This window comes from Drosophila serrata, unplaced genomic scaffold (assembly GCF_035046125.1).
Source record: "Drosophila serrata isolate PLE 108 unplaced genomic scaffold, ASM3504612v1 contig_272, whole genome shotgun sequence".
In the NCBI taxonomy this organism is placed as follows: domain Eukaryota; kingdom Metazoa; phylum Arthropoda; class Insecta; order Diptera; family Drosophilidae; genus Drosophila; species Drosophila serrata.
The window spans coordinates 562,817-588,811 of NW_028257170.1; the positions used below are offsets into that span (position 1 = coordinate 562,817).

Below are 25,995 nucleotides of genomic sequence, written 5' to 3' on the forward strand. Positions count from 1 at the left end.
TGAACTCTATTAATTGCTTATAGGTTTTACGACATAAAATTGATTAAAAGTCAGATTGGAACCATAATCATGTCTCTACCCTCCAGAAAAAAAACAAACGATACTATTGCCGTATAAACTACATTGGTAAATAATTCGATTTCTCAGTTGTTCGGTTTTCAGTTGTTTAAACATGTATAATTAGCATTAATTATAATAATAATAATGTTGGAGAAATGAAAAGGCAGGATTGCGGGAGGAGGAAGAAGAAATGATGAGCGGTTCTCGCCTTGGCTGCATTATGTGGTCTCGCCCTTGCCGCTATCATCTGCCGACTCGGCATCGGCCGCATCCCTGCCCAGCAGACCGTTATTGTTCTTGTTCTTGCACTTGCCACTGCCATTATTTTTGCTTATCGAAGCCGTGGCACTATCCTCCTCCTCCTCGTCGTCATCCTCCTCATCATCGACGTCATCGTCATCATCCTCATCGAAGTCATCATCGTCGTCATCTGTGGGAAGATCGTCCTCCGTCTCCAGATCGAAATCATCATCATAAAAGTTGGCATCCAGGCCAGAGTCTGTTGCGGGCTTGCGCGTGGGCTTCAGGCAATAGTCCTCCAAGGTCATGGGCACCACAATGCCCTCACGCTTGGCCTCGGCATTGGCTGCCAGAGCCTGTTTGCGTATAATGTTCGGATACTCATTGTCCTTACCCTAAAGTTAGTAAATCCTTATTAAAACGCCAACAAGGGGAGGTTGTAAATGTCTAGTATGCGGACTTCTGGTCAAGGTATATACAATTTGTAATTAATTATAAAAAGTTTTAATCAAATAATGATTTGCAATAATCGCAAATCGGCATTCTCTACTTTACTTAGATTCCAGGGGCTCAAGCCCGCATACTAGACACTTACAAACAGCCGGAAGATGCAGTCTCACCTGTGAGTCTCGCCACCGACGATACATGACCGATGCGTCCACATTGGCCGGCGAGAATGTGTTGGGCTCGTTGAGTAGCGATATGACCGACAGCAGGATGGTGCGCACATTCTGCGTAGGATTCCAGCGCTCGCAAGGTAGCTCGCCGCTTTGCGGATCATCGACCGGCGGATGCAGTATGGATATGCACAGATCCCCGTTCTCGTAAACATTCGGGTGCCAGACCTTCGTTAGGAAGCGGATGGATGGCGGTGAGTAGGGATAGTCGTGTGGAAACTTCATGTGTGCCTTGAAGTAGCCGCCCTGGTAGAGAGTATCTGGGGGACCAAATATGGCCACCTCCCACTCGAATAGGTTATCATCGTTGATCAACTTGACGCGGAATCCCTCCACCGGCTCCTCCTGTAGCGACTTGTACTCCATGGCCAGTGCTCGCACAGCCGAGCTGCTTGGCGTGCTGCTTGGGGCGGACGACGAGGTGGAAGAGGTGGTAGCCAGGGAGCCCGATACCGTTCCAGAGCCGGCCATCATCGTTGCGGTGGACGCATGCTGCGATGTGGAGGCGGCGGTGGCCATTTGTTCAACCAATTGCAGTCGTCCTCGCGGTCTGTCGAAGCAAAACATGTCGGTAAGAGATTAAAACGGAACTATGTGCGGCTATATGGCATTTGGTGTGCGGTCTGCATGCGTGTGTGTGTGTGTGAGCGCGCGAGCAGGGTCAATATCTTGCTGCTGCTGGTGAATTCAAGGTGAGCACGTCGTCGTTGTCGCAACACTTCACACGACGCGCCGATGACTGTGTATCAAACGAAATCGAAGGAAAAACTGCGGAAAATTTCGTCTCGAAAAACTGGCCAAGTTTGGGAGAAAATACAACATATACATATGTATATATGTATTTGTTGATGGAAAAGGGAAACTATTTCTGCTCTCTTGACATTACTATTGTTGTTGCTTTTGTTCCTGTTCTTGTTATTACTGTCACGAAAGACGAACTCAAAGAGGGGAAATGTGTGTGGAAAACCGATTGCAGACTACCACCAACGCCTGTCGCGTATATACGTACTTCTTTTGAGATTACTTTACGATTTAATATGCGTTTTTAATGCTTTGTGTTATTGTTGTGTTTGACTTGCAACAATTTCACTCTTTACAAAAAAAACAAAGACCAGGGTTGTGGCATTAGTGTGACCAGGGCTGGCGTTGGTGTTTGTCTTGTCAAATGATGAAGTTAATTAAGAAGCTATAGTTTGTTGAATTTATAAGGAACTTGTTATCCCACTGTTTCATAATCGTTTATTTACCGATTTTGGTAAACTTTGCCTTTGGAAATTGTTTTGGTACGATCAAATGGTCAACAATCGAATTTCAAGATCATATCGATATTTTTTCCGATGGCTGCTTGAGGCATTGCGAGGGCGATAGGTTCATGTCTGCGCTAAATTACTATCGGAGATCTCTCCCTTCGTGCAATCCATCGATAGTTGCCTTAAAATATCGGGAGTTTATGCTCAAAAAACCAATTATGTGTTTCTTAATGCCATATAGCAAATTTAAAAAATATATATACTTTTGTAAAGTATTTACTAGGAAATAACATCGATGTATCTACAATTGAGTAATGGTTTTGCTTACGTTTCCTTATATTCCCTTCTTTCAAGTGTGACCAGTTGCCGTAGAGGTAAAAATACCGAAATTTATTTCAAGTTTTTAGTTTTACGAGCGGAACAAAATACAGTCACACGCGTAAAAACAAAAAATCGAATCGCAGCGCAGCACTTTATTAACACTCGCGAATAACACAACTAATTTAGGACTTAAAAGTAAACCGACAGCAAACGCGAGTGCCGCGGATGTAGTGAAACCGGGCAAGATGTAAGAGTGTCGCGTTTTAATTGAAAAGCAACCCACAGAATCGAGAGAGAGGCGTTGGCCAAAGAAGAAGCCGAGAAACGAAAGACGGAAAAAGCGAATAGCGAGAAAAGACAACGGCAAAGAAAAAATGCATACAGGAGTGGTCGCGACCCGCGAGTAGCAATCGAGTTAAATCGCTTAAGTTTGATTGCAGCGCAGCAGGCCAAAACAAGTGTTTCGTTTCCGTTCAAAGTGTAAAAACAAGCTAGTAAGCAAAACTCAAACAACGCCCAAGGAGCCAAATAGAAAAAAATACAGCGAACAAGAAGAAGCAGCAGCAGTAGACGCGAAGCTGCGTTTTGTTGATTTTTAATTCTCCTGTGTGTGTGTGTGTGCTGCTAAGCTGTGTGTGTGGCGAAAAAAGTCATATTTGTGAGAGCGAGTGGAAGAACGGGAGAGTTGAAGAGTGGACAACTATCATTCCAGGCAAAGTGAACATGCTTTTGGCCAGCATAAAACCATAAATCTGTTGAGTCGAGCACATTTTTCCCGTGAAAAACTCGCATACATACACACACGCGCACACGCACGCACGCACTCACTCACGCAGGCACGAAGGCAGGCAGGCAGCCAGCCAGTCAGCCAGGAAAAACCAAGCAATCGAGTGAGCGAGAGAGAAGCGTACGCGAAAAATCATGTCCAGCTGGGCTGAACGCGTCCACAGGCGTGCCGCCGATCTGGGCAACGTGGTCACATCCTGCGGCCATCCCGCCACCGCCCCCGCCTATCCGTACCGCCTGGAGAAGGTCAAGTTCGGGGTGCCGCTGGAGGAGGTGTGCAAGCATAACAACAACATTCCAGGACCCTTGCTCGTCCTCATCCTCAAGCTAAACAAGGAGTCTCCGAATCGTCGCGATGTATTCCGCGCCCCCGGCCACCAGGGCACCATGAAGAAGCTCATACACTTTCTGCAGGCGGGTCGCTTAGTGAACGTCGACAACTACTCGGTCTTCACCATCGCCAGTGTCCTGAAGAAGTTCCTCCGCAAAATACCCAATGGAATATTCGGGCGCAGCGGCGAAATGGAGCTGTTTGCCATCAACGATCTGCAGAATGAATCCGAGCAGACGGAGCGCCTGCACAGGTGAGTGGCAATCAGGGATTGGGGTGGGGAGCGACAGTTCAGGTTAGGGATATAGTGAAATATAGTGAAATATAGTGAATTTATTATTGGGAATTATTGGTAAGAACTATTTTTATTGTGGTGGAATATGTAGCTTCCAATGACTTTTCTTTAATCTGTAACAACATTTGTAAAATAACAGTTTTAAATACTTACCCTAAATCGTAGTAATTAAAAGGCTTTAAAATAGGAGTTCATTTATATGTTTATTAGTCATGTCTGTCCGTTGAAATCATTACATTAACCATAAAGTTTCCAAAGACATTTTAATATATTTTTTACCAAAATCATAAAACAGATGTTAACAATTTACAGGCTGTGTCACTCCTTATTCGGTAGGGAACATATTAGGTATTCCACACCACAACCAAAGACACTCAATTTGCCCGGGGATTACATGAAATTCATTCATTTTAACTACTACTATTATTTCAACCGCAACTGTGTGGCGGTATATACATGGTTGTGTGTTTTCTGTGTTTGCTAGTGTAACTAGCTTGCGGTAAACTTGCTGAACCGGATCTATAGATGTAGATTCGGTAGATGCAGCACAAGCAGTCTCAAGAATCTTCAGGGGGAGTTAATTCACTGGAAAGCCTGCCTCTTACACTTATATGTATGTTGTTTTCATAGTTCGCGCTCTTCTAGTTTTTTTTCTGCTGTTGTTATTTGTTGTTTGTGGTTGTTGTTGTTGCCCGACACTTGTTGACACATTTGTGTGGATTTTCACCAATTTTCACTTGAGCGTTAAGCGTTCGCTTAACCCTTAGATGTGCCTGCCAATTTACATAATTTGTACGCTGAGCGAAACGAAAAAAAAAAAACACAAGCGTCAAATGTTTGGTTTTATAATAAACAGTAAAGCATACAAATATTGAACTTACAGGTGAAAATTATCTGTGGGATTTTTGTAATGACTAACTAAGGAATTAAGAAGTGATTTTAATGTTTAGAAACTAGGGATTTATTAGTAAAAAAAAATGGGTTTGTAAAGGTAATTAGTTGAATAGATCTCTTGGGAAAGTTAAGAGAGTTCAATTAAAGATTTAATACTTAAAATAAATTGTAAGACTTTAAATTACCTTTGCATTTTATGTGATTATGATTCAAAATAATGCTTTACCGTAAGAGGTGCGTCTCTTTATATCGATTCTGAATAGTTTAATGGAATTTTAATAGTTTCGCTTGTAGAGAATTGTGACTGTATTCAATTTATTCTGATTTTCGCTGATTCACTGCTCAGCCTTGTATGGGTTTTAAGACGAAACTCGTCGGCAAGTGTAAACAGAGACCGTTGGAAAGGGTTAAGCTTGGATTTTCGGTTCGCTTTCGGTTAGCTGTAGTCTTTCGCTGTTGCTTCTGTTGTTGTTTGTAGTTGGGGCAATCGATTTCTAACCATCTGAATTAGAGCATAAAGCGTGGGCTAACACACACACACACACACGGACAAAGACCCAGCCAACGCAGGTCCAATTAAAAGTAAACGAAATATTCGTTGCTGCAATTCGCAATTGTTTCTTCTTCCTTCATGTTTTTTATTAACGAAAAGTGAGCGGGCTTGCGAATAATTAACAAATCGGACATTTAGAGCCGATGATCAATTGCGATTGACAGCCAGAAATGATTTGTCTGTTCTGTTTTTGAGGCTGGGGCTCCTTCCTTCTGGCGTTTAATTTGCTTAATTTGTTAAACATTTCAACTGATTGAGATGGATGCGGCACTGGGGATTGGTTTGCGATGCTCTGCTACTGCGTCAGCAGTAGATCCGATCCAATCCGGTCGGATCAGTACACAACCATTGGTTACATTAAATGCCCGAACATCGCCTGGCTAAATGCTAAATGTGCGTTTAAACAAATAACGTCAGCAATAAAACATAAATTTAAAACTTCTGCATGCGTAGAAATCGACCGCCAAATTATTTTCATTTCGCGGGGAGGCTGATGTACACTGAGCTCTTTGCTTTTCAGTTTGGCAACCTGTGCGTATGTCTACAGATATGGGGAAACAAATAGTTGTTTCTTTACAAAAAATTATTATGATTATTGTTATTATTATTTTAATTTAAAAAATATTTCCCTTCTGCCATGTACACGTCTGAAAAGAGATTATTTATGAATGAAAATATGTTCTTTCTTTACCGAACCTTCAATTTATTAGCATTATGCGTAAGTTGCTGTAGGAAATCCATTTAAAATTCTCAAGTACAAAGAGTCATTGATTAATTGCTAGTGAGTGGGGACATTAATGGTAAAATTAAAATTAATTAGATTTTTTCCTGAGGAAATATTGTCCCAAGTGAATTTAATTTTAAAAATACGTTTATCCATTTTTTAAATCGTATTTTATTAACTTTATTCTTCTATTATTAAATATTAAATTCACATATTTTTTCTTTGCATAATTTTACTATTTTAAATTCTTATGCAAATCCATCTTACATCAATAATATTATTCCAAATGAATTTCGAGTTATATACATTTTTTGAATAGTATTTTTTTCAACTTTATTAATTTATTTAATACTAAATTAACATATACGTTTTCTTTGCATAATTTAAATATTTTATATATATATTATCAAAGTTCGCTAACGTATTGTTTGCGACTGTAAGTGTGTGTAAACATTTTCAAACTTGTACAATTATATACACACATTTTGTTGTAATTGTTGCTCCCGTTGGCTCCCTCTTTTGTTTATTTACCTTTCGGGGCAGGCGCAACAACAAAAACAACAACAACAACAACTGTAGCCACAGCTACAACTACAAGCACATTGGGCAATCACAATCGAATCAAACCAAAATGCGCGAAAATAGCGCCACAGCCGCCAACATCAAGCAAGCTCCAAGCAACCAACATACACACACACGCACACACCTTTATAAATAGACACGCGTTGGAAACTTTGTATCAATTAAAACGTAAACGCTGAAAAGAGAAAGGTGGCGGAGAGAGGGGGCTGGCTGGCTGGCCGTTGTATATCGTATCTCTTCCCCCTCGCTGTCGCTTACTCGCTGCTCACATCAGTTGGCACATCGTTTCGGTGTGTGTTTTTATTCCAGCTGTTTTTTTTTCGGTTTCTTTCCAATTTCTTGTTGTTATTGCAGAGCGCATCGACGTCATTGTTGCACGTTTTTGCAATAGACCAAAAATACAAATGAATTGTATATTGTTTTTATCGCCGTTTGCTTTTGTCTTGTGTAAATTACAAGCACACATCGCAAGAAAGTGAAAAAAAAGTGGAAAAGGCAGAGGCGAGCAAGAAAGCAAAGCAAAGGCAGCTGCCAAAAGAGAGTGTGAATAGCGCTTTCTCTCACTCTTGGTCTGACTCTCCAACTCTACCTTGCACTCTCTTTTTCTGCTCTCTCTCTACCTTGGGTTCGTCCTGTTATTCGCAACTTGTTGCCTGGCTAAGAGGAAAGCTTTCGCAAGCTTTTTCCAACGCCTGTTGCTCTTTTTTTTTGTGACTTTTGTCAATTGTTTTATCTTTCTATTTGTACAGTTGAAAATGTTAAGTTTAAGCTAGCATATGCAGTGGGTATTACTAAAATATAGTCAACTTTAGTAAACTTTTATCTTTTTAAATTACCAGCTTCTTAAAGTCCAGTTCAGGTTCGAAGTTCGAACTTCTTAATAGTAAGTCACTGTTAACTACCAGTTAAATTGCATTTTAAAAAGATTTAGTTTATCAAATAATAAATATTAACTAAAGGTTAAAGTACAAGACGCTTTTAAGCACACAGTGTGCGGAGTTAAGATATATCTATAGTTTTTTCCCTAGCTGATGAGAAATCCAATCAATACATTAAACAAGAAAGGCAATAAATTTCAGAAAGCCGAGGTTTACATTCCCTTGCAGTTTCGAATTGAATCATAGGATCAAACCGAAAACCAATCATAACAAAGTTTAATATATTCCTTGAATCGATATGTTTATATTTTGTCTTTAAAATATCGTAACTAGGTCAAATAAGCATTAATTTTAATTCGGAAAGCTTTCATATGTTAGTTATTTTAAGGAGGATGATAAATCGGCATACTCAATTAGAAATTAAAAAAATTTCAAATATAACCCCTTATAAATTTTGCAAAAAATCATTGCTAGATCGATTCGGCTGTTGATGCTGATCAAGAATATATATGGTTTGTCGGGTTGGAAATGACTCATTAAAAAATAACTTCTTCACAACCTTACAAGCTTCTGTCTAAAATTATAATACCCTGTAAGGGTATAAAAACCGGCTTTAAATAATTATAATTATAAGTTTTATGTCTTTATTAGCTCCGAGTTTATCTAGGTTTTAGGGTTTCTTTACGTACAAGAAAATAGCAACAATGCCTTTCAAAATTCATTAATTAAACATTTTACTGAATTAATTTCTTGAAAATATTAAAATTTAAAATTAAAAAAATCCTACAATAAAGTACATTTAGGTGTGAGTCACCAAACACGTGATTTTTTATAGTTGTTTACATATTCCGCCTCCTTGTACGTCATCAATAACAATCGGTAATTGCCGATAAGGATTTTAGTACTCCCCAAAGAGTAATTTTCTGGACGATTTGAAGGCAAACCGAACCTTGGGGAAATATGAAGTTAAAAATTAGTTTTGATATATTAATTTTATTTAATTTGGGAATTTTGTTATTTGCTAAAAACAAAAGCAAACATTGATCTGGCGTTTTCTGATCCTGTTGTGGATCAGCTGTCTTTTAGCAGCTGTCCTTTCTCTCAATTTTCAATTTCCCCTCTTCCTATCCTTTCTTCGTTTGTCCTTTTCCTAGTCTTCATCAATTCTGAACACTTCTCTTCTTATATTCTCAATCGTTGGCCATAGTTAATAGGCTATTTAGACAATTGCCTGCTGGACAATTGTTAATGGCAGCGGCGAATACTGATAAGTGCAAAAAGTGGCAGACGAGGAAAAGCAGGAAAATTTGCTCGCTTTTGTTGTTGGTGTTGTTGTTGGTCTAGACAAACAAATGGCAAAAACTGCACTGCAGACAAGAACAACAACAAATAGCCTTAGGGTAGACAACGATAAAGCCGCATTGTCCCAAATGGCATTAACAAAAGAAACAAGGTTCTTCTCTATATATGTCCATAAGTCCATAAGCCGTCATCGTCATCCGATGTCTGGAAGGGCACCACCTTCTCCTCCTCCCCATGTGCCCACTGTTCCAACTGAGGTTCGTTTCCTGATTATTGTTATTCAGATGAAAAGCATTGTTTTCCCCTTAGTTTTGTGGCGTTTTTACAATCTCTGTTCGATTTACCTATATATTTACTTTACTGAGACTATGGAAAGATGTCTTATTTAGCTGCAGTTTTCAAGATTTGTAGATTTTTATTGGTCCCCAAGTTCAATTTAAACATATTTAACTTTTGGCTTAATGGCTTTGCTAATTGCTTTCATTTTAACGTCTGCTACCTCATCAGGAGTTTTGAGTTTCGCATTCGATTTTGCATAAATATAAACTCGAAACTGCCGCCGTTTATAAACAACAATGCCAAACAAAACCAATAAATGTTAAATAAAGCAAGCGAGCGAACAACAAAAAAATGTACTTGTAAACATGCGAAAAGCGTGGAAATTTGCGTCAGTGGAGCTTCGTGAGGGATCTTTTTTCCCCCCTCTCAAGGGTTTTCTTGGTTTAACAATTTTCCTTTTTAAAAAAATACAAACCCTGACCGTTGAACGATGAGCAACTTGGACTGCAGAGACTCCAGTCACTAAAAACATATGGCGGATATACACTGGCCCACAGGCAATCAGTTCTCTCTCTCTTGGGGTCAAGCAACTTTATTTATTTTATTTATTTATTTAGCTTTCACCAGGCTTGTGAAAGAAATATACAATTAAAAACAATTTATTAATACATAAAACACGCTTATAAATAAACAAATTATATAATTTAGTTTCAATATTTGTAATTTACACAATCGAAAAAAGTTATTGCTTAAAACGGAAATAAACAAGAATGCGTCAATAATTTATAGATATTTAAAACACATAAATAAAGCTTATAAATTATATTATTATTATACAATTTATTTTCAATATCTATCTATATTTTTATATAGTATCTATATATAATATCTATATCTTTTAAACAAAATTATATTCTTTATTTATTTTAATTATTGCCTGTAAATTAAGTTCCTTCTTCCTAACCTTAACATAGCGTAATATCCAAGTTCTTGGTTCTGAAATTTAGACATTTATTATCTGATTTCTATGATTGATGGCCTAGTAGATAGAAAACAAACAACAATCGGTTGTGGAGTGTAATCAGGGCATTGTCGTCGTCGTTGGCTTTGGTTTGGCGGCTTGGTTGGTGGGTCATTTAGTCGTCATCCATCCAGCACATATCGTGATGTCTGCACTTAGTATACGTATGTATGCATGCTGAAACGGCTTTTTATTATTGTGGATTCGTATTGCTTTTGCTGGGTTCATTATTATGACGTATTGTCTTTTGTATTGTGCCGACGACCAACTACAGCAATTGTCAGTGAAAAAAACTTGCTGCTGCTGCGGTTGTTTTTATTTTTTTATTTCGTATTTCGTATCTGTTGAACGGAACACAAAGGCTGTGGCTTCCACTTCTTCCCCAGCGATCTTCCAACTGAATCTCTGTCATCTTTAATTTGTGCACAGAGCATTTTTTATCTGAAATATATATAGAAATAAAATAAACAATTAATAAACTGAGTAATGCTTTGCATCTGTTAATAATGATATGGGAATTATTAATAATCTTTCCGGAATAATTCAGCTTAATCAGCTAAATTACTTATACAATTATACAATTTATAAAACTTTTAATGAAAATATTTCAAAGCTAATTTTCTTATATACCACAAGAAAGGAAAGTCGAAGTTTATATTATAGAATGGAATTTGAATACAATCATAACCAAGTTTTAAATATTCGTATTCTTTGAATCGATATTTATCAATGTTTTTTATGAGGCGTTTTTTTTTTTTGCCAAATCAATGATTAAAAAAACTCATAACTAAGCCAAAAATGCCATAATTTATATTCGGAAAGCTGTTCTATCTTAGTTGTGAGTAGATTAACAAATCTGCATATTAAGTTTTTAAATTTCAAAATCTTTTTGTAAAATTTTGAAAAAAAAGAACCCCATTTCTTCTTTTAAAATTTCGAAAATATTTCGAAAATTCATTTTTCCACCGGACATGGCTAGATCGATTCAGCTTTTGATGCTGACCAAAAATATATATGGTTTGCAGGGTCGGAAATGATTCCTTCACAGCGTTACAAGCTTCTGATTAAAATGATAATACCCTTAAAGGGTATAAAATAATAAGCACTTTTTTCAATGTGTATTCGATTCTCCGTTCTCCAAACTTGGGCGGGGATTTGAACAGAAGATGCAGATTGAGCTTGCCGCAATGAATATTGATGCTGATTTTGCAGTGTTAAGAAAAACAAAAACAGAAGCTTAAAGATATACGAGATATAAGCAGCAAGCATAATTATAAAAACTGACTGCTTAGTAGGCAACAAATGTGCCCCAAAGCGATAAGAGCCGGCAGTCTCAGTCTCAGCCTCAGATGATGCACAAAACACATTCCTGAGGCACGCACACACAACACACTACTCAATCCACACACACTATACCCACACATAATCCTCTTCAGTTTTCCTCGACCCAAGTGATGATGCGTCGTAATTTTCACTATCATTAAGTTATTTGCTTATGACCTAATGTAAATGAATCATTTAGAGCGGCGACCACATCAATTGAACCACATACAACACCACATGTATTGTTAATTTTATTGGCATTCAACCGATTACATTGCACATTATACATCTTTATATGTATATATTTAAATATATGTAGGAATTGACCGACATTCATTATGTCTTCTGTGTTATCTGAAATGATGTGTAAAGTGTTTCCCTACTTCAGAAGCATTGTCTGCTCTTTCGGAATAATACTATTTATTCCTGGCTTTAGTTGTGTTTAATTAAAATATGATTTATGATGAAATGCAAGGTAATTTCAAGGTGAAAGTTGGTAGAAAATATTTTAGTCTATATAGTATTTCAAGTGAGATATTTAAAAAGTAGAAAATGGAATCATCTCTCTCATGTTTATAATTCCTCATCCTATACTCCTCTGTAAAGTCTTTGAATAATATAATATTTATTTCGTATATCAGTCACTTGAATTCCACAATATATATTATGCAGCTATATAGCTTTTCCTGACTATATATTCATACATACATGTGTACAATATATATCTCAATGCTTGCGGCTCTTGTAACGCAAGGAAACTCAATTATCTTGTGTATGATATTTCACTTATCACTTGCACAGACCTCGCCACTCTTCTTGGCAGACGGCATAATTCACTCACTTGACTTGAGTCAGCGCACACAGACGAGACCCACAATCCAACCCACAAGACGAAGAAAGACTCTGATCAGAGAGCTCCTCCTCGAAAGTGTCACAGTAGAGTTTGGGTTTGGTGGGGATAATGGGGGAACTGGTTTCTCTGTAGGGCATCTTTCAAGACGAGATCTTCTCCATCTCATACGTAACGCACTGAAAACAAATATATATAATATTGTGATAAAATGCTGTTATAAAAGCAAATCAAATGCGGCGAAGAAACAAACAAACAAAAAACGGCAGCGAATGAAAAAACTCAGTCCGACATTATTCATTTTTATGAATGAAAAATAAACCAAGTTAACAATAAATGAAAATGATTCATCTCAATAAAATGACGCGTTGTCTGTCTGAAGCAGAAGCTACGCATGGCAAATATTAAATAAAATCGGAAACTATTTAGCGCCGGATTCGAGGAAATTTCTGTATATATCTACATACAATATATGCTAATGCCATTGCCGGCCTTTTATTTGCCTTTTGTTTTGTGACTCTTTTATTTGGCCTATTGATTATGTAAATGAGAGTTCGGAATAAAATAGGATTTTGATACTGCGGCGCATGCGCAATGTGATTATATAAGGCATGGCGAGGGGAGATCCACAAGACCCTAATGGCACACATCAATCACTGAAGTAATGCTGAAAAAGGTACAAAAATCATCAAATGATAATGTAAACAATAAACCACAATTACTCATGACATTAGGTAGAGATCGTAGGGTTCGGAAACTCTGTTAATATATATTAGTATTGTTATATTATTGGACTTATCTCTTCAATATCAACGGACGTAAACACTTGTTCCGCTTTCAGTTATTGTTGCTGCCTGTGGTTGCTGTGGTCGTTGTTTATATGTATGTATTTTTTTAACAGCATTCCGCGTAATTAATGCAATTAATAAACGATTTGTACGCATTCCACTTTATGGGCGTATACGACAACAAATTCCAGCAAAAACAAGGCAATTGATAATCGTTATCAGGCAACATTTTAGGCGAGAGTTCGAGGTGATCATTAGCTTTTCCCCCACTATCACTATCACTGTATCACCGATTATGCTGGCCTCCAGGAAGTTCAAACTTTCGGCTTGAAGAAGCCGCAACTACATGTGTAGTTGAAAATTGGTATCGATAAGATAAGACTACATCCTTGTTGTTTATATACATATATTTCGACTTTCAGGCGGCACGTTCTTCCAGTATTTTGTATTTACAATGCATTGCTTGGCTGATTAGGGTTTCTCACTATAGTATAGTTTACTATAAAGTGTTTGTTTGGCTTGGGTTGGGTCTGGGTCTGAGCCAGGAACTGGTGGCATTGCTTAGGTTGTTCACATTAAATACCATATTGACTCACTTGCGGTCGGGCAAACACACAAATTGAGAAATATCAATGAACTAATGAACCTGGGAACTCTTTGTGCTAAAACCTTGACCCTTTGATAACCCAAAGCAGTTTACGGATGTGACTTTAAGTATAGGAGTGTCTTTGATAAAAGGAATTTATATGGGAGGAGCTCTAAATCAATATTTATGCAATTTATTATTCAAATAAGTGATTCTTGAGAAATATCAATATGTATTGTTTAGATTATATCATCACTTTCCATCTAGATCTATACTTTATTAACTCTAGTTAGAGTTGGAAACTCTTTCATCTTTACTGTAGACTATTTTAATTAGAAGCATCATTAGCTATTCCTAGAAGAGTCTTCACATCTAACTCTTAGTTTTCTCCAACTTATGGTAGACCCAAGTCTCTTGTCTGAGTAATTTAAAGCATTTAAGCTTCCCACCTTTCATTTGGCCAGTTTTGAGTTTCTAAATTTGTAACAGTTCATGCGGGTTCCATCATCGTAAAGTTTTTTCTGTTGGCTTTCAATTAACTGAAATCCATCATTCTCTACACTTGAGATTTCCCAATATTTTCCCCACATATATATATAGTTATTTATATATCTGTTGTAAACCTTATCGGGGAGTGCACGAAACATATTCCTTCTAAATGCAACACAATTATCGGTCTGAGTTGGGGCTAAGCCGACATCATTTCACTCGTTAAGTCTGTATTTTCCTTTCTTCTCGGGCATTTCACACCACCAGCAGATCGGTGATCGGTCTATGCATTATAGCATAGTATAGTATAGTTCATTGTCAAGCGATTTAAAGCCTGAACCCCACCGAACTTCTCTCCACATCGGCTCCACCATTTATTGTTGGATCTTGGAAGTTTTCACTTTTAAAGCGCCAGCTTTGGGAGAGATGCCGAGGTGGAGAGTGTGGTGTTGCTTTTAAAGCATTAATTGATTGAGTCGAGTTTTTATATTTTTTTCAGTTTTCTTTCTTTTGGATAGCTCCTCGCCTGGCTTGGCTTTGGTTTTCGGTTTTCGGTTTTTGGTTAGCTACCTCCATCAAGTTGTGTAATGTTTGGACGCTTAGGAGGAGGTTGCCAACCAGTTTTTCTTCTTCCCCGGCCAAAGTCACCAGCAACCGGGCAGCTGCAGCTGGAGCTGGAGCTGGGGGCCCGGGCTTAAACCATTTGTTTCGAAAAATCATTAGGCACGCCAAAATGAAAGTGTGAACAGACCCAGACATACACTCTATATAGAGACATATCGTCTTCGAGGAGCTTCAAGGTCTGACTTTCTTTGCCAGGCAATGAATTTTGATGGCTAACAACAAACGGCAGTAGTAGTTCAGTCAAGAATATGAGTCAGTGCACTTTTGTAATAATAAGTAATACGGAAAGTGCTGTATGACTAACAATTTTCCCTGCCAGCTCAACTCGGTCGAAGCCGCCATTCATTTCTATGATAACAGATCTCAAAACAAATATTTATGAAATCCACAATCAGAGTTGGATTATGCCGGTTTGCAGTTCAAGAAATTTCATCATGTTCTTACTAAAAAAGTATTCTCCATAAACAAATATAATTATACATAAAATAACCATAGATAGCTCTGATTCTTAATAGTCTTTTATTGTTCATTAAGCCTTTTCAATTTAACTTTTATTAAAGAACCCTTTCTTTACCAATTCCCTTGCAGACTCTTTGGTTCGCTGCCAAAATACACACAGCATCTATTAGTTTTACTATTCGGAACATTCCGGGTTATTGCCAGCAATGCGGCTCATGCCTCCACCGGAATGACCAGCGAGGCATTGGGCGTATCCGTGGCGCCCAGTTTCTTTCAATCCTGTGTTAGTGATGGAAAAACAGCCCGCATGGAGGATGTGCTCAAATTTAAGGTAAGTCTTTTATAGGATTTATGAAATTTCAATAAATTGATATAACATTTCTATAACTTTCAGGTTGCTACCAAAATAATGCAGAATATAATTGATAAGTTTGCCACACATGACATCTTTGGGCGTGATAACTATGAGTACTATGCCCGTGTCACAGGACGCATTCTGAAGGTGCAGGATGAGTGGATATGCAGCTTTCAGTATCCACCACCGCCACGCGGCAAATTGGCTCAACAGAAATATGCATGTGAGTATGAAGCAAAGGGTATTAAAGTTTTAGAATGTTTAAAGAAAGGGTTTCTAGAAATCTTTAGTATATAACAAAAGCAAAGAGTTTGGTGACTCACACGTTGAGTCACTGTTTAAAGAGCCTACCAAAACATTGTGTTGAATTCCTAGCTAATATTTTCTTTATATTTTTCCCCCACAACTAAAAAACAGTGCAACATTCGTTGGAGGCGGAGAAGACCTGGCTGCAGTGTCAATGCGAGCGTTGGGGCTTACGTGAGTACCATCTCTTCTACGTGCTTCTTAGGTTCTATCAATAGTTATAGTTAGATTAAGACACTTTGTGCTTTGCTTTCGGACTTCTATATCCTCTCTTCACACTCCACACTGTCCGATATCTAACTCTTCTGTCTGTGTGATAAGCTCATCCTCGGTCATTTTTGGTGTACCCGAAACAAGATCAGCTTCTCAGCGCCTCCACTCTCTGGTTCATCCATCTCCTATAGCTTTGCATGCTTCAGTACAATTTGTTGTGTTTATCTTCTGCCCTCCTTCATTCATATGCAATGTTAACCATGACCCCCTGACCTGATTTAGTGGCCCAGGAGGAGTCCCGATCGACGCCCGCTCTGCTGACCAGCTCCAGTTCAGCGCTGGAGAACAGCGTCCTCTCGCTGGGCGTCTCACCGGAACACTCGTTCATCGAGAGCTGTGCCCGCCTCTCTGTTTCGCTGGAGGGTCCCGGCATCTTTGCCATGACCTCGTCTCCACTCCCGGCCAAGCGAAATGGGAATGGGAATGGCAATGGCAATGGCAATGCTACAGACTATGATTACGATGACTATGCCGATGATGACGAGGACAACGATGAGCTGGATGGTGTTCATGACTTTGGGGCCGAGTTGGAAATAAGCAGCATAGCTCCGCCACATGGGAGTCGAGGAATGTATCGCCACAAGCAGCGACCCCAGCAGCCACTTCACTACCAAGAGCAAGCACAGCAGCAGCCGCACCAGCAGCAACAGCAGCCACACCACCGCCAGCGAGACTATGATGATGACGATGACGACGATGAGGATGACATGACCGTTGTGAAGCGACGCTATCGCCAGAACAAGAAGAAGCCAGTGCCCACGAGCAGCAGCCATCATCAGCGCCGGTTGCGTACGGGAACCAAGAGCCTAGATGGCGGAGGCGTTGGCGCTGGAGGTGCTGTTGGAAGTGGTGGCGCCGAAAGGCGTCCATCAGCAGGATCAAATGCTGGTGGCAATCCCGTTGGCAATCCCACTCCGCCCAAGCCCAAGCAGAGGACCTGCAGCCGCTGCAATCGCGGCATACGCCACAGCAGCTCCTGCAGTTCCAATTCGGCCGGAGCTACCGGCTCCAATGGAGGATCCGGTGCGGCGGGCAACGGTGGAGCGGAGGGCGGCATGACCATGGATGAACTGAGGGCTGTCAATCGCTACGCGGAGAGCACCAAGAGCCTCTCGTATCTGCCACAGGTGAGGGATGAGTTCCTGCTGGGCTCGCGCATTTCCGTCTGAGATCTAGCGACTGTTGTTGTGTAGAACGTACATCTATATATGTATATAGATCCTAGATCCTAGATCTTAGATCCTAGATCCTTGATCCTAGGTCTAATATTAACCCCTTGCAAAATGCTCGAATTTCTTTTATAAGTTTTCGTTTCTTTTTTCCAGCGAAAGATATAGAATCAAGAAACAAGAATATCCTAGCTATTAAGTTTTACTTTCTCCTTATTTTTTCATTATTTTTTCACCTTTATCATTTTCTGTTGCGAATTTTGATTTTGATTTTTAATTGTATTAAATTTTGGATATGTATAACTTGCCTTTCCTTTTTTTTTCGTCAAGTGGAAATGTTTTTTTTTTCCTTCTAATCACTATCTATCACTGACTTTTTCTATCTTAACTCTCACCTGACAAATTGTTAAACAAAGTTTGTATTTCATTTTTGGAAATGTGTTTGCCTTTTGCATAGTTTTTCTTCCTTTTCTTTTTTTGTTCCTTTCTCTGTATGATTTATCTATAATCTAAAACTAAAACCAAATTTGTGCGCCTGCCAACGAAATCAACTACTACTACTACCCACAAAACAACAACAATTACAACAATCAAAAACACATTTAATATTATTGTAAAACATAAGAAACCCCCATCACAACCTTCCCAAAAAAAAAGAACGGTACAAAAAGTACACAAAATCAAAACATTCTGTATAAAAAATGGACTAAAACAATGGAACAGATGATTTTATTTTCGATTCTCCATTTCATGTTTCAAATTTACTCATATTTAGTTTGTTTAAAACAAAAACAGCACCAAAAACACACATTAAAAACTAAAACAAAATCAAAAACTAAGAAAATGTGAACCATTCAAACGAAAAACATAGAAAACATTTTATAAATACACCTGCTCCTACTTATAGACACCTATTTTCAGTAAATAAAAAACAAGTGCTAAACCAAATTGCGTATTTAATAATACAAAGCCAATTGGGAATTATAAAAGACAAGTTTTTCCATGAATTCACTTGGTTAGTTAGGTTTTAGCTGTACATAAATATGAATAGATTGTAGGTTTCATTAATCAAGTCCTTAGTCTTACCTTGTTACGGAGATTTTTCGTGTGGATCTGTGGATTTTCTGGACCTAAAAGAGAAGAGAACTTGGATCAAACAGAAGTATACAACATCTTTTCCACAAACTCAATCTTTTGTACACAATTTATAAATGTAGATGTTATTTTATAGATACTACACTTAAATATTATTTATTTATAATGTTATCGGTCTTATCACTTGACAAAAATAGACAACACTCTGTATTATAAGCTGAAATACTCTGTTCCTTCCTTTTTATTTCGTTGTAATCATTATTTTGTAATATAAACTTATATTTAGAGACCTAAGCCATTTGAAATATGTATATATATATTGTTATCTTTGCACTATAGCTTAATTTATGTGTTATCATTTCATTTGTAATTCTTCTCCTTTGTCTTTGTCTTGTCTATGTAGCTTAGAAAAGCCTGCTATTGTTTGCTGTGCACCCTGCATAAATGCATGCATGTAGTTAAATTATTTAACCAAATAACATTTAGTTGATAAGCAAAAAATCAAAAACAAAACACAGACATAGTCATGCAAATCATACTACAGAAAACACAAGCCCCGAGTTATATATATTGCATTTGTAATTAATTCTTCTTTATTCCTGAATGTTGTTGTGTTTCCACCTCAAAAGATAAGCAATCGCGCTTGTTGGCGGTTTTTTCACTGAGTGTTGTTTACTTAATTAATTATATTTATAATTTTATGCTTGTTTAGTATCTTAGGGGTATTCATGGTAAAATGTATCCTTTTATTCCTCGTCACTTCGAATACCCCTGGTACTACGTCAATTTGTATAATCTTGCACCACTTTTGTTTCACTCTGCGCTGATTCTGCCACTAAAACTAAATATTTTGTTAACAATTTATTTAAAGTTCATTGTTTGATTTTAGTTTATGAGTTTACTTTCGATTATTTTTTTTTTTTTCGTTTTGCCTTTTTCAAGTTTTTAAACTTAAGTGAATCAAGAAAAATACAAACAAATCATTAATGCTAGCTAAAAAATTAAAAAACAACAATAATTTCAATTAATGCCAAACAAAAACTCTAATGCGATAATTTTGAATCCCCCTCCGTCTTCCCCACCAACAACTACAACTACAACTACATCAACAACAAACTCTACAACAACCAAACTCAACAATAAACGCAACAACATCAACAACAAATGAAAAAACATATTTGAAACGCTGTTAGGTCCATGAACGCCAAACCGCACGCATGCGCACCCGCTCCGAGTGGTTCCTGGGTCCCCGGGATGCTGTGGTCACCCTGCAACTGCCGGCGGACACCTGCAGCAACTGCTGCCTGGCCGCTGCCGCTGGATATTTGGGCGGCGGCAGCACCCGGGACATGCGACAGGCCCAAACGGAGGGCGAACGTAACCAGGCGGCGCTGCTATATCACTTTTATCGCCGGCAGCAGCAGCAACAGGACCAGGAGCAGCAGCAGCAGCAGCATCACTTTGACGATATGATGGACACCGAGGACAGCTACGGACAGCAGAAGGAGCAACAGCAGCAGCAGCAACAGCAACAGATACATTCCAAGGGCCTTTTGAGGCCACCGCCCATGCAACACCAGCAGCAACAGCAGCAGCGACGCCTGCTGCTGGACGTGAATACGGGTAGTTATATAGACGGACTAACTGCTCTCACCAACAACCACAACTCCAACTACTACAACAACAACAACACTAACAGCGGCGACCATAACCTGGCTAGCATCTATCTATACGAACCGCCACTCGTCGCCACCACATGCTACTTTTCCACACAATGCTTAAGCCGATGCCGGCTGGTGCAGCCTGCAACTGAAGCTGCTGCTGTTGTTATTGTTGCGGAGGAGGAGGAGGAGGAGTCGGCGGATAGCGATGATGGCAGTGATTCACTGGACAACGGTGGACCACACACGCTGCTCGCTCACGAGCTGCAGCAGCATGTGGAGCCCATGTTGCTGATGCGACACTCGACGCCAGAACACAATGCCGCCTCATCGCTATATCAATCCTATGAGGTGACCTCCGTGCCGGGCTCCTCCCTTGGCAACCACAACAATAACAACAACAACAGCAGCAGGAGCAGTGGCAGCATCAATAATAATAACAACAACAACAGCAACTTTGCCACAGTCATTTTCAATGTTTTGGACTTTTTGTTTTGATAGAAAAAGAAAAAGAGGCGATAAACGCTCAAAAGATGAACTAAACCATCAATTTGGAATGAGATATGTCTTGTGTTTTGCATCCAATCATGATTTTTTTGCTTATGTCCCACCTAAATGCTAAAACATTATTATTTATTTGTATGATTTTTTGTTAAAAATGAAAGGGTTCAAAGTGTGTTTATCATGCTTTCTAATGTAAGAAGTTGGATTAAAAGTCGAACATCCATTGAAATGTTGCTAATATCTAATGAGATTACCCTAACAAAGAGTGCATGGTAAACAAGCAAAATATTTCTTTGCTTAAGATATATATTTTCTAGTACTTCATTTGTATTAGTTTTGATTTAATTAATGATTATCATTAATTTGTGTGTGTGTAATTTGCTGTCTCTCATTTATGATTTCCATATATGTTTATGCTTTATTTTAACAACAATAAACTTTATTATTTATTTATACTGTGTATAATGAAAACCGAAACAAAATGATAAAAAAAAAGATGTGTAAAGCTTTTTTGTGTTTTGTCTTTATGTGTTACATGCATAATTATATGTGTGTGTGCGTTGTACTTGTTGTTGTTTACTAACCCCCCCTCCCCGAATTTTGTGTTCCACCTTTTTGTACATTTATTTTGTAAACTGTTCAAGAGTCAGCAGGTGCAACAGGTAGTAAGCCATAACACCATCAACAACAGCCACAAATGACAACTAAACACCAACCAACATTTATACGCTACTCCTCCAAGAGAAGAAGCCATCACTAAAAGACCACCACATCCTACCAACGAACGAAAGTTTAACTCATCCAGCCTATAATTTGTTTCTCCTGTTTTTTTCTTTGTCCCCGACTTATTCCCGATCCCTTCGATGATGATGATGACGATTCAGTTGGCAACATCCGTTTGAGTAACAGCGCCGAGTCCATTCAGTATGCCGCAGGACGACGTCCAGTCGCCAGTCTCGCCCTCAATCCCAGCCTGGGCCTCGGAGGAGGAGCCGTTAACCCCAACACCACCAGCAGTCACAATCCCACCACCACCCGCCGGCTACTCATCAATGTGCCGCGCCAGTATCGATCCTCGCTGCGAAGGAACAAGGAGAAGCAGATTGGCGGCGGTGGAAATAGTCAGAGCAACAGTAGCAATAGCCTGGGCAGTGATCAGTTGACCGGCAATAATCCGGGGACAGCTGGAGCTGCCGGAGTTTCGGTGCTAAACAAACCCTTGCTCATGGTGGGCCTACTGCCCGGTGCCGAGCAGCCGCCATCGGTGAGGAACTCGATTGCCGAATGTGGCATCTCGACAATGTCCCAGGATGATGATGGCAGCGATCATCGAATGGACTTGGGCTTGGAGTGCACAACGACGCTGAGCTTCAAGCCACCGCGGCTGTAACAGGGACAACGTCGGCAACCGGATAGCAGCGGCACGGATGACTGAGATCAGCCAGGACTCTTGCGACAGCTATATAACTATAACTATAAGATCTAACCCAGAATGGATAAACTTGTTTTTAATACGTACATACTATACATACTTCCAACAGGCGCTGATCTTTGAAATCTCTAGAGATTTCATAGAGATTTGGTGTAAATTATATTAGTCCCACTATACATTCATACTAAATTCTGGTTTTAAATGGTTTTTAAATCCATTTTTTAACCTTAATCTCTAGAGATTTCCTCGATTACCCCTAATGCATTATATATTAGATTATTGTAATGATATATATGTATTTAATGTGTATAGCAAGAAAAGGCTGATTTTCTTTAGTTAAACAAAAAAACAAAACAAAAGATAACAAAAATTTACAACTGAAACTAAACTGTAAAATGCAACTAATTGCCAAATTTTATTCAGCATTCATTTCGTTGTTTTACCTTTACGGTTTTATTTTTAAAACATTTATTTGTTGGTCTTCACCAAGAAGATGAATCTCTGGAAACTTGAAACATTGTCAAGGTAGTAAATAAACGAAATTTTTCACCTAAAACAACGACAGAAAAGAAGAAAGTAAACATAAATCTGAACAATCTACTAAATAACCAATCGATTTCGATAAGAACCACACATTTCATATGCTATTTGACCTAAGTAATTCAGATTGATTCAAATCGAACGAAACAAAGGGTCTTAAAATGCAATCAAGAACCAAGAATAAAGAATTAAGAATTACAGATTTACAGATCTACAGACACAAGTACAAAAAAAGCAACAAACAAAACACGAAACCAATCGAAAATCTTATCTATTTATATACATATAGAAATTCTACATTGTTCTTACGAAATTTTAGCATTTAATAACTTATAGTTAAGCGTTTTTCAAATTATACTTGTAACTGCGAAATGGAAATCAATTTGTGTAAAATGCTGCGAATGTTTATTGTTAATGTTAATAGCGTTATGTGTGTACATATAGTCTATATATATGTGTATGTCGTATGCCCAAGATATATATCTAATATGTATATTCCAGTAAACAGCAAACATCCCTTTCAGAGGGGACTCAGAACTATCACAACGAAAGATTTAAGAAAGAACACACCACAACCAAGATAATTCCATTTAGAAACTGACTTATAGATAGTTACAGATTCAAGAGAAAGGTCTGCGATAGGTCCAATATAGGACTGATTCCACAGATCGAATTTCCACTGCCCCCCACACAGTAGTTCTGTTTCCCCCCAGACCCCTACTTAGACTTGGAGATTTTTCAGCTGGAGTTGAAAAATTCTTTGCAAAGTTCCGAAAAACGATATATATATATATATTACATATACATATTTCCTCGCTGTTTGGTGTGTTTGTTACAAATTGAATTTACAAATTACATCTAAATGTTAGATAATTAAAGGAAGAGAATTGCGAGAGAAAAACCATTTATTTGGGCCATTTCATACCTAGTATGAAAAGAATCTATAATATATATATTATAAAGCTCTGAATGTTGCCCAGAATGGAGAGAAGAAACACCAATTTGTTGAAATACTTTATATTGTATCGATCGACATCATTTTTATTGCTGTATATTATGGTAGGCTATAAGCTATAAAATATATAATATATATAGTTGTATAAACCTTACAGAGTACGTCGAGTTCGAGTGAAGTACATTCATTAGCCACTAAAAATACTATTACATAATTATAAATCATAAATTGTAAACTGTAAATGATGACGGAAAGGTATATAGATTATACGACGCTATGTTTAGTGAGCAGGATCTGTTTCAAGTGCAAAATGCATTTCGAATACATTTTTTCAAATAATTTTTAAACGATTTTTTTATTTCTCTACATTTTCCAGTTTTTCTTACTCATTTTTTGTGTGTGTGAAAGGTGCACTTTAAGAAAATTCTGTATAAAACCCAAAAGAGAAAAGAATCATACATATAATGTAACTCTAATTACTGAATGGAAGAAAAATAAATAATTCAATTGGAAAAAATCATTAAGAGTGGGCACCTGGCTTACATTCTGGCTTAAATGCTAATGCGCTTACGAACACATATTTGGTCAGAAGTTTTTTTGCTTTTGGGCTTAGCTTTTAAGCCATTATCTAAACTGACAAGTAACGAAAGATATCGAGAATTTTATGAATTGTATCAAATATGGAGAAAGTAGGCTTACAAGAAGATTGAAAATCAAGGAGTCATATTTTGAACATTTAAACTTATTACTGAATCACTTTTTAAAAAAATTAATCTGATTTACAGTTTAAACGCAGTGAAGAAGTAATTTCCGACCCTATAAATTATATATATTCTTGATCAGCATTAAATGCCGAATTTATCTAGCCATGTTTGGATGAAAACCTAATAAAAAACAGCATAGAAAAGTTGTCCGATTGCAAATGAATGAATTTTTGGCTTAGTTATGATAGATTTTCATTGTAAGGGTATGGAAATGTTAGGTTCCATTCTTGTTTAACCTGAGATTCCAATGGTTTTCTGTCTATTAAAGAAAGTGTGAAGATTAGATTCTAAATTGCTTAAAAGGAATTACATTCTTGAAGTTTGTAGGCCGTCTGTTTCCTAAAATTGTTCCATAATTTCTTTAACATCTGCATTTAGTTATTTTGAATCGTTTTCTTTGGCTTTCAAGCCGCTTTTGAATTAAGACGACTCGCTCTTTCTGGAACTGGCTTCGGGATGCATCTTCACCTTGATTTTGTTGACCTTTGTATTATATTGTGAAAACCCTTTCGTTACTTGCCAGCTTGAAGAGCTTCGCTAAGCTAACTTAATTGTACAGGGCTCTATCCACTATGATGCCGTGCTCGATGAGGAAACTCTCCACATCGGAGGCAAAGAAGTCGTCGCTCAGATCATCGGTTAGTCGCACGAAGTTGCCAATGAGAGCCTGGGCCTTGTAGACCAGCAGGGCAGGCAGGCCTTTGGTACGGAAATCCCGGCTCATGCCAGCCACCGAACTGCAGATCTTGGCGAACTTAATGGACGGATAGTCGGTGGCCAGGCTGTCCAGGCATTGATTCAACGTGCTGCAGGCGGACAAATTGCGCTCGTAGATGTGTATAATGACGGTGGTGTGTTTGTTTTCCTGTTCCACGCAGGCGAGGAACTCGCTGTGCGATGTGAGCTGCTGCACCTTGCCGAACTGCTGGTGGTGACCGCCCGACTGCCGCAGCATCTCGGCCATGCGCTGCTTCTGGTATTGCTGCAGAAAGTCCTCGCTCATCAGCTCGTCCAATTCGGCGTCCAGCTCCTCCTGCCGCTTGCGTTCCTCATCCTCCGCCGCCGTGGCCGTGGTCATTGTTAGCTTCTTGGCCAGTGCCAGACGTTGGCGCTCCGTCTCGTCGCGACGCTCGGCTTCGAGCTGCTTGAACCTCTGCCAGTCCTTGACCACACCCTTGGGTCCTGTATTTGTGGATCCCTGCTGGCGGAAACCGCCCGCAGGAGTAGCATTCGGATCCGTATCGATGGTGAGTCCAGAGGATGAAGATTTCCCTGCTCCCTTGCTGCTGCCACCCTCGTCGCCATCGTCGCCGTTGTCCTCGCCTTCGCTGCTGCTGCAGTAGTACTCCAGTTTCTCGCCCAGTAACTTGTCCTCCAAGGTTGCCATGATAGGTAATTAACGTGTTTCTTTTAGGTACAAATAATTTACAATTATATACAATTTAATTAGTGTTAGAGCCGATAACGATACCGATATAATTTTTTGTTCCAGGGTGGTTGGACACATTTAAATCGATAGAAAATAGCTCAGGACTTTGGAGTTGCCATACTCATCGAACAGGCAAAGTGCAGTGTTGGTGAGTGTTTATTTTTAAATATTGCGCGGTTTAAATATTTATTAGAAATATG

The 25,995-nt window shown here is 38.6% G+C and overlaps 3 protein-coding genes and 1 long non-coding RNA gene across 14 annotated transcripts; 1 reads left to right on the plus strand and 3 right to left on the minus strand.

Annotated features, from left to right (window-relative positions):
* Positions 1 to 106: 106 nt before the first annotated feature.
* Positions 107 to 2,694, minus strand: LOC110176219 (ubiquitin-conjugating enzyme E2 R2). Of its 7 annotated transcripts, XM_086833829.1 has the most exons (4): positions 2,225 to 2,259; positions 1,987 to 2,163; positions 921 to 1,527; positions 107 to 689 (listed from the first exon to the last, which is right to left on the minus strand). In XM_086833829.1, exons 3-4 carry the CDS (start codon positions 1,494 to 1,496, stop codon positions 279 to 281), a joined length of 987 nt encoding a protein of 328 aa, XP_086689955.1. In that variant the 5' UTR covers positions 1,497 to 1,527; positions 1,987 to 2,163; positions 2,225 to 2,259; the 3' UTR covers positions 107 to 278. The 7 variants fall into 7 exon arrangements, with proteins under 7 accessions (XP_086689955.1, XP_086689956.1, XP_086689953.1 ...); XM_086833830.1 differs by lacking the exons at positions 1,987 to 2,163; positions 2,225 to 2,259 and adding an exon at positions 2,556 to 2,694; XM_086833827.1 differs by lacking the exons at positions 1,987 to 2,163; positions 2,225 to 2,259 and adding an exon at positions 2,556 to 2,694 and having other exon boundaries at positions 107 to 695.
* On the plus strand, positions 2,633 to 24,122 carry RhoGAP71E (Rho GTPase activating protein at 71E). 5 transcript variants are annotated; one of them, XM_020942501.2, is made up of 7 exons: positions 2,633 to 3,918; positions 15,442 to 15,643; positions 15,707 to 15,890; positions 16,085 to 16,147; positions 16,469 to 17,373; positions 19,704 to 20,133; positions 21,560 to 24,122. In XM_020942501.2, the coding sequence occupies exons 1-7, from the start codon at positions 3,470 to 3,472 to the stop codon at positions 22,063 to 22,065; spliced, it is 2,739 nt and encodes a 912-aa protein (XP_020798160.2). In that variant the 5' UTR covers positions 2,633 to 3,469; the 3' UTR covers positions 22,066 to 24,122. The 5 variants fall into 5 exon arrangements, with proteins under 5 accessions (XP_020798160.2, XP_020798161.2, XP_086689946.1 ...); XM_020942502.2 differs by lacking the exon at positions 19,704 to 20,133; XM_086833820.1 differs by lacking the exon at positions 21,560 to 24,122 and having other exon boundaries at positions 19,704 to 21,124.
* Positions 4,145 to 5,250, minus strand: LOC147643461 (uncharacterized). Its single transcript, XR_015271935.1, has 2 exons — positions 5,040 to 5,250; positions 4,145 to 4,757 (listed from the first exon to the last, which is right to left on the minus strand). It is a non-coding gene; the product is annotated as an uncharacterized LOC147643461 (long non-coding RNA).
* Positions 23,649 to 25,880, minus strand: LOC110176185 (phosducin-like protein 1). The gene has a single exon (XM_020942435.2). The coding sequence runs from the start codon at positions 25,751 to 25,753 to the stop codon at positions 24,914 to 24,916; it is 840 nt and encodes a 279-aa protein (XP_020798094.1). The 5' UTR covers positions 25,754 to 25,880; the 3' UTR covers positions 23,649 to 24,913.
* Positions 25,881 to 25,995: the final 115 nt, after the last annotated feature.